The following is an 8,697-nucleotide window of genomic DNA, read 5'->3' on the forward strand; positions in this document are numbered from 1 at the left end:
TCCTTGGCAACCTGATTCCCAACGATAGGCTGTTTTTAAATCCCTGGGGAAGCACTGTCCATGTCAATTGCATTTTCCTTTCTGATTTGGGGTTTTCCCAGTCAGATGCGAATAACAGCTGACTTTCAGGGCTCAGAGGCAGGCAGAAGAATGCATCCTTTAAGTCCAGTACAGTAAATCAAGCCAATTCACTAGATAACTTTGTGAGCAATGTTATGGGTTTGCTACCAGAGGATACAGATGCTCTACTATCTTATTAATTGCTCTCAGATCCTGTACTATATGGTAGCTCCCATCTGGTTTCTTATTCGGGAGTATTGGGGTGTTATATTTAGATTCACACTCCACTAGTAAGCTGTGTCCCATGAATTTATCAATTAACGGCTGCACTCTTTCCCTATCTTCTGTCCTTAGGGGATGTTGTTTAATTCACGGGGGTTGGACTCCTTGCTTTACTATAATTACAATATGGAAAGGGGAAGGGGGGGAGGGGAAGGGCATTTTTCACATGCCCCAGGATTTCTGTTGCCCATACCCCTGGATAGACCTGATTACTAATTTCCTGAGGCATCCCTGTATTCCCTGGAGTTGTTATCAATACTAGACTAAGTACCTCAATAAAAGAATCATCCTTTACTTTAATCTGCATCTTTCCTGCCTCAAATTTTATTCCTGCCCAAAACTGTTCTACCAAGTCCCACCCTAAGAGCTGATGTGGTGAGTTGGGTAGGTACAAGATCCGGTGTATCCCTACTTGTTTTCCCAATTTATATTTCAGAGGTTTGAGGAAGTAAGCCTTTTCGGGTTGACCAGTGGCCCCTTTTACAGTCATAAATTCTTTACTTAATGGGGTTAATTCTTCATTTAGAACTGAGCAGGCTGTACCAGTATCTATTAGGAATTCCACACTCTGCTGTTTATTCCCTAGCTTTATCTTAACCAGTGAATCTGCTAGGGTAGATTCGCCCTGTTACCTTCAGTTCTTTTCCACTGGGGCTTGGATCTTATTCCGTGCCCCCCCTTTCTCTTTCTGCTTTCTCAGCGGGCATTCATTTTTCCAGTGCCCCCTTTTCCTGCAGAGGGCGCACTGGTCCCTCGCCAGGGGCTTCCTCGCTCTGTTCATCCCACCCTTTCTTGTTTCTCGCAAAGCTTCCATCAATATCTTTCTGTCCTTTCTCTTATTTACCTCCTCCCGGTCGCTAAACACTCTCCAAGCCTCCTCTAGCAAACTTTCCAAGTTCCAACTATCTGGTGCTTGTAGTTTTAGCAGTTCTTTTCTTATATCCCCTGCAGACTGCCTTGTGAACAACGATACTAGCTGCTGTATGCCCTCTTCAGACCACGGGTCCTGGGAGGTATGTTTTCTCATTGCATTCCTCAGTCTGTCCAGGAATTCTGAGGGAGATTCCTTGGGGCCCTGTTTTACCTCAAAGAGATGAGACCAGTTTATTGTTTTAGGGATAGCTCTTTCCATTCCCTTCACCACCCATTCTCGGTATCTCTCCAAAAGCTCCCTTCCATGTGCTGTATTTGGGTCCCAGCAAGGATTTTGTAATGGGAAATGGTCTTTAATGTCTTTATTAGTTCCTTGCAAACTGTCCTCAATCAGGGTTTGTGCTGTTTTTAACACTAATTGTTTCTCTGTTTCGGTCAACTGATCTAACAGCAGCTGAATATCATTCCAGTCTGGTTCATGTTGTCTAATTAGAAACTGCAAATGTCTCGCTACCTTCAATGGGTCATCCCGGTAGTTTTTACAAATCTCTCTCCAGGATTTTAAGTCAAATAAAGAAAACGGGACTCTGACTAACATTATTCTTCCACGTGGCCCCACCATCTCCCTCAGTGGGGCTACTATTAATGGCTGTTGCTGTTGCCTCAGGGTCTGTGAGGCTACTGGGGAGGCAGGGGGTGCCGAGGGCGCGGGAGGTGCAGGAGGATCAGGGGGCGAAGGAGGGTGCTCAAGAGGAGGCACCTCAGGGGATCTTTCTAGTGGGGTTTCTTCACCTATCGCCCCTGCTGCCCAGGGAGCCTGGAGATGATCCAGCATTTCTGCGGGCTCTCTGACCTTGCCTGCCTTTATGCACTGCTGTCCGATACTACAGGACGAGCAGCAGCGTTTTATCTTATTTTCCCCTGTCTCACGCCGCTCTTTCTCTACAGTTAGTACGAATGGATCTTGCGGCGGTCCCATCCCGCACTCTTTCTGCCACTCGGGATGGTTACGGAGGGTGAAGAACATATCTGCATATGCCGCCTCATCCCATTTGTTCTCTCTTCTCAAAAAGAGCATAAGCTGTAAGATTGTGCTATAGTTTACAGTTCCATTCAGGGGCCACTTTTCCCCATCCTCCAACTTATACACCAGCCACCACTGATTGCAGTATTTAATCAGAGTTTTCCGGCTCAGGGTTCCCCCTGATTCCCCAGCAATATCTCGCCAATGTGCCAGTATACATCCCAAGGGTGAGCGCTTAGGGACCCCTTTTCCCTGTGATCCCCCCATCTTAACTCAATCTATCAAATCTAATCAAACTTTAAACCACGGTACTATCTTACAATAGATGTAGCACTACCCCGACCTTAGTTGTGGTTCACCCTTTGTATGTTTTCCTTTTCCCACCCAACCCTGTATGCACCTTACGATTATGTACTTTACAATGGCCAACAAGACAAGAGCAAACACACACTGAAAAACACCGTATATGACTTTTGCTTTGTCCGTCCCCAGCCGTTTCCCTCGCGGGAGGATGGAGTTATGGGTCGGGACTCCGCACTCGCCCCGCAGCTCTGCCGCGTCTCACTCACACCACACTCACTCACTCTGACATTTCAATAACAGAACCAGGGTATATAGCGCTTGTTGAGCTTAACCAGAACTTCAAGAATAACAGTGAGCTGTAAACTCAAGTCGCAGTGCTGGTAACCTACAACAGATTGCGGTACCACATACAACAACAACACAACAACGCACGATACCAGTTATCCCAGCAAAGATTACCCAAATTTCCCTTCAGTAAAATGCCCATAGAGAGAGCAGCCAAGCTCTGCCCTATTACCAACCGCCTAGGGGTGAGCGATAGCTCTTTTCCATCCATACAACTAACTGGCCCCTTTGTAGAATTCCCCAAGGGCTCTTCCTACCCCAGCTGGCAACCTAACCCGTCAGCTCACGTTTCTCGGGGGGAGCTTATATGCTCCTTCACACCCTGCGCAGGACGTCTCCTCGCGGCTTACGGGTTCCCCGTTTCACATACCTGGTCTGCCGACAGGTGGTCCTTGTCTGCTCCCGCAGCGATCGGATGAGGAAGGGGAGTCCTTCCGAGAAATCTCGGGGCGCGTCAAAGGCGTCCCCCTACTCAGCTGGTCCTGCAGCCGAACAGAGGGGGTCCCATCTGGGGTGCCAAATTGCCGAGCGGAACCAAACTATAGCCTGTTAGAATGTAAGGCAGGTATGATTTAATTAAGGGATGTGCGCACAGCGCTGGCGCAAGGGGTTAACACTCCAAACTTGCGCACCGTAAGGAAGAGTGTGTTACAGATATAGGCCGAACTAATACATAATCAGTAGTCTCCCCCCACCCCGTGTTTGGTTGCATATTCATTACATTCCCCGTGACCCCATTGGTGAAACGGTTCCCCCCTCTCTCTCCGTCCTTGTTTTGGGATGAAGATTCCTCTCCTGCTGCGAGAGCTCTTGTTTTCTTTTGTTAGCTTTTGGCCTTGCAGGAGGAGCAACCCCACACATCGGTGTCATCTTGCCCCGTGAATATCTAATCACCTCTCTGCCAGCTGTCTTTGGGCTGCTCTCAAACTCCTATCTTTATGGCCTTCTTCCCCTTGTTTTCCCAGACTTAGTGTCTGCAATCCCCCTTTTCTCTGCCCCCCTTAACATAAGCTATCTGTAACTACCCTTTGTCATGGTTTCTGGGAGGTCCCTTCCCCTTTCTGTAGCAAAGAGTTCCCTTTCTTTTATTATGGGGCCCTTTTCACCCTTCACTACAGATGCAGGTTTTCATCACCTTTTTTCAATTCAAAAAGGCATTAAAAATAGATCATCGGCCTGGTTCATTCCTAACTTCAAAATAGGTTAAAATCATCAGTGCATACAAGTTCACTAAAAGTCCAGGGACAAATCCCATATGAGCCCAATTCATTGCTCTTAGTGTGAGGGCGTAGTAGTGTGTGGAGAAACAACATCAGCACCTCTCTAGCGTGCTTTTTGGCTGGAAGGTCAGCTGCCAGCTCTGATTTTGGTTTCTGTCGCCTGTAAAACTCTATGGAGTCTTGAACACCGGAGCAAACTTCTAAGCAACTTTTTCCCCTGAATGGCGAAGTGAGACAGAGGCTCTGCTGGAATTTAGAATAAAGGTGGGCTAAAGGGGGATAGTTAAAGGTAGTTTGTAGATTGGAAAAGGAATGTAGAAGTTAGAATAACAAGGATCGGAGACAATGGGTCCGGGGGAGCAGGAAGGATGCAGATAAGGAGTGAGATCACCCTGAGACATCTAGGAGGAGGGGGTTAGAAGTTTTAATATCAGGAGTTGCATCTCCGTGATAAGATGGGCGATAACAAGAGGGGGGTCTGCATGCTAAAGAACTATTGAATATGTATCAGAATTCCAGGAAATCATTGACTATGTATGAGGTGTACCTATATCTGTGTCACGATTTTACAAGTCGGTGTGCAAGTTTGGAGGAGCTATCCCCCTTGCACCCGGCGCTGTGCAATGCTGAAATAAACATACCTGCTTTATAACCAATCTCTGGGTTATACAGTGTGATTCTGCAAGTCACACCCCCCCGTTTCTAATCATTATAGCAGTTCTTTTTTAAAGTAAAACTAGCTAAAACACCACCGAGTGAGATAGCTCAGAAGCAGCTGTGGCATCTTATAGCAGCTAATGATGAATTTCTGTGATTCTGAAAGACAATCTACAAGGAAATGGGAATTCCTTCATGGGTGCGCGTGTGCTCATCAGCTTTGTTTGCCTACATCTGGATCTATTTAAAAAATAAACGGTGTGCTTTCTCCTGAAGGAACTGGTGGAGAAATGAACTGCAGCGCATCAACCCAGTCTCATTTCTAATTTCTGTAAAGTGCTGAAGGACAATTTAGACATCCTAATTGTGATAATTTAGACCCAGCAGATCCTTTTTATCAACATAAAACAAGTTTCCATTGATCCAGCAGTTTTAGCTTAAAACACATTACAAATCATCCGGAGTGCTGCAATGGAAAATACACGATTTGTTGGTACTGTTAGGTGAAGCCTTTTTAGACCACTGATATTTATTTAGAGGCATCCTTTAACATTTGACTATTTGTATCTCATATTGACTCCAGCCAAGACTACGACATTTCACCAGCGCGTGAATTCTTACATTCACTATTCTGCCAATCAGTCATTTCAATCCATTCAACCAAGTGATAAACGACCATTTCTACAGCAATGGATGAACTTCAATGAGGGATGTAGTGGAGTTGTTTTATTTACTGTCTCAAACCAGATGGCTCAACAAAGTATGGGATAATATGACAACATTACAAAATGTTAGACAACTTCAGGAACACGATGCTTGTAAACAAAGCAACAGCAACAAAAAAGCACAGATGAAGAGATGACAAGGATGGCTCCAGGAAGTGCTTCTGTTATGTGAATCTGGCCAATGTGGAGGGAAAACAGAGACAAAAATGACCCCAATATAAATATGGGGTTTAGAATAAAGGATCCTCAACTCCCCCCTTCATCTCCCCTTGAAATTTGGTGCATGACAGTAACTTGATAGTTTTTTTTGTTCTGATGGGGAATGTTTATCAGATGGGGGCTGGAGTTTTGAATAAGAAAATAGGCAGGGATATAGAAATGGGCTTTAATTACCTTTCTGAAAAATAGACTGGATTACCAGGGAGACTTAAATCTGAAGGAATAACTAAATTAGGCTCTCTTCCAAATTTTTCATTCCAGTGCTTGGCTGCTGTCTGAACAGGACAGAAAAGTGTTTTGGAACTGTTGCATTTGAGATCAAGGCATTCTGAGAAAGATCCAGTTTTGTCTTCACCAGCAACACGTCATTTTCTGCTGTCACTATGAGGAACTAATATTTCAGATTTGGGGGCTGTATTTGCTCCATGCCTTACCTCTGCAAACTTGCAGTGTATTAAAGCATTTCTCTCATGCCCATTGTCAATGGTCTATGGGCTGGTTTGCCCCGGTTCTATGACTAATGGGGTGGGGGGACTCATGAAATCATTCTACAGCTGTTTACAGTGCAGACTGGACTGCACAATAGCTGCATCTGGCTCTGGCCAAGCTGCTCACTCTGGATGATTTTTGATTGAGTTCTGGCATAGGGCAGGTGCTCTCACTCACTGACCAGAGCTGTTAACAGGTTCTAGGGAAACTCCTAGTAAAGGCAACCTTAGATCAGAAACGATTTTGTTTTCATTTGGTCCCTTATTTGAGCTGTTTGTCTGAAACCCAGTTGTTCCACTGAGAGCTTTGTTTAGCTTGCCAGAAGGCTATCAGTGGGTAGCTTCTTATACGTGAATGTGGGTTGCCCTCTAGTGACCGAAAAAGCTTACTTAGAGCTGCACTGTAAGAACTGCGTCAGTAGGGATATTAACAGATAAGAAGTACTGAAGCCCCCTGTTAATTGTAACAGTCCTGGAGCAAGAGTCCTGTCTGCAAGTGCAAAGGAAATACACTTCAGCTTAGGTGATAACTGGCTTTAGTAACTTCAGATTGCCTGAAAATACATAAAGTGTATCAATCTGGTTTGCTAGAATCTTACATCCATGGCTGAAGTGATGATCCAGTTCAGAACCTCAGTGACTTCTTCAGCTGCAACATGGTGAACATGCTAGCTGTGTGCCCAAGAACAGCCCAGAGAGTGGGGGAGTGGGTTGTCAGGCTGCCTCCCCCTCTTCCTGTACAGATTCAAGGTCCTGGTATGTGAAGACAGATACTAAGAGCAGAGCGCTGGGTAGTTGCAGTCACCTTTCTACATTTCCACCAGAAAGAAACAAGCTCTTTTAGAACACAATGTACCCAACCTACTTCAGAAAGCTGCATTAAAAATTCATCTTATCACCAAGTATGTATTTCTGCCATCGGTTTTAGTAGACATATTTGGCAACACAGCATCTTTCAGTTTATGGCAAGGAAGTGTGTATTAAGGTATCTGGGCTTTGTTTTTCTGAGTGTGACAGCAGGCCCGGAATGGTACGTTCATGCTGTCTACATGGTTTGAGCAAAGAACACATACATGTACAATGGAAGTAGAAGTCTCAACTATCACCACGTGTTGTCCTCTACTAATGTTAAATTAGCACCTTCAGCCTTTAAACGCAGCAGCAGAGCTAACCCAAACACTCCGGTCCTGATGCAGGACAATGGAGTGGACAAAAAGAGGGGCACAGACATTCAGCATGTTGCACTGGGCTGTTCTGACAAAGCTGTCAACACCCAGAAAGACAAGCTCTCCTAACTGGCACCCTGTAACAGGCCAGTCCTGGAAAGCCCAAGGAGGAACTCTGAAAGCAGTATTTTGCTTATTACTGGGAGCTTGATGGGATTGCTGTTGGTGCTGCGCGCTGTAGTCATAACACTTCTTTTGTTGAGACACAGGAAACCTCCCACTGCTTCAGACTGCAAGGCACCCGTCAGCTACCGCAACAGCAGTGAGCCTGTGACTGCATGATACAGCATGAGGACAGTTCAGAATTCCAGCCAGTTTCTGGGCTGCTTGTCTTTTGGGACACAATTTCATCTGGCAGCAGACTCTGAAATCTGGCTGTTGGCTCACCCTGTTACACAGACTGGTTCAAGTGCTCTGGTTCAAGTGTTGATTCATGTACTGCTCCTCATCAACAGCTATTTCTGGTAAGGCTGGGGTTCATTTACTGGTGACTTGTAGAATTCAAACTAGAACGTTTTGAACAGAAGTAGCTGTTTTTCTCTTCTTGGACAGATACTCCTTTTACTTCCATACAGAATATTTAGGTTTCACATACCTAACTATTTGGCTTCTTAATAAAATCTAATTTCTAGTGAGGAAGGTGATACCAGTGTTAGAATGGAAGCGGAGGGGTAAGGTTTTGTTTTCAATGAATGGCAGCAATGGGTTTGTCTCACTTCATCAAGAACTTCGGGCCTACAGACAGCGGTGGGAGACTCACACAGGTAAGGCTGTAAAATTGCAGTTGTTAGAAGGAAGATGTTGAACAGGAATTAGAACCATCTTGTTAATGCCACACTTGAAAAGTAATGTATTAATTTTCAGATACTGGCAATAAGAGTTTTCAAACATGTTTAAACAGATTTTCTTGTTTTAGAACAATATTACAGCTCTCTTGTATTGTACAGTAATTGCTTACCTTCCTTTGCAGGAGCCCTTGTGTTTGGCCAGATACCCAGCAGATAGGGAACACACATCTATAGCAAGTATTTTGCCTGGTTTAACTTCCACCTGAAAGAAAGCTGAAGCTATGGAAATCCACTTTGGGAAGACAAGGTTCGGTTTTGTTTCATTTGCTACAGTGGGCGCTTGGGATGTAGATGTTTTAGAGACCTGAGTTGTTATGCTGTTTGCCATTAAAATAATGCTACCGTTCTCTGACCATCCTAAGGAAGAACAAGCTTCAGTGTCACTTATTTTACATGTTATCAATGGCAAGCAGAACGTCAGTGTGAT

At 44.9% G+C, this 8,697-nt stretch overlaps 1 protein-coding gene across 1 annotated transcript; it reads right to left on the reverse strand.

Moving 5' to 3' along the window:
- Window positions 1-894: 894 nt before the first annotated feature.
- LOC140252176 (uncharacterized) lies at window positions 895-3,515 on the reverse strand. The gene has a single exon (XM_072336537.1). It carries the CDS (start codon window positions 2,504-2,506, stop codon window positions 977-979), a length of 1,530 nt encoding a protein of 509 aa, XP_072192638.1. The 5' UTR covers window positions 2,507-3,515; the 3' UTR covers window positions 895-976.
- Window positions 3,516-8,697: the final 5,182 nt, after the last annotated feature.

This window comes from Excalfactoria chinensis, chromosome 4 (genome assembly GCF_039878825.1).
Source record: "Excalfactoria chinensis isolate bCotChi1 chromosome 4, bCotChi1.hap2, whole genome shotgun sequence".
In the NCBI taxonomy this organism is placed as follows: Eukaryota; Metazoa; Chordata; class Aves; order Galliformes; family Phasianidae; genus Excalfactoria; species Excalfactoria chinensis.

Coding starts and splice junctions, on each gene's coding strand:
- LOC140252176 (XM_072336537.1), bottom strand. CDS start 2,506: ATGGGGGGATCACAGGGAAAAGGGGTCCCTAAGCGCTCACCCTTGGGA.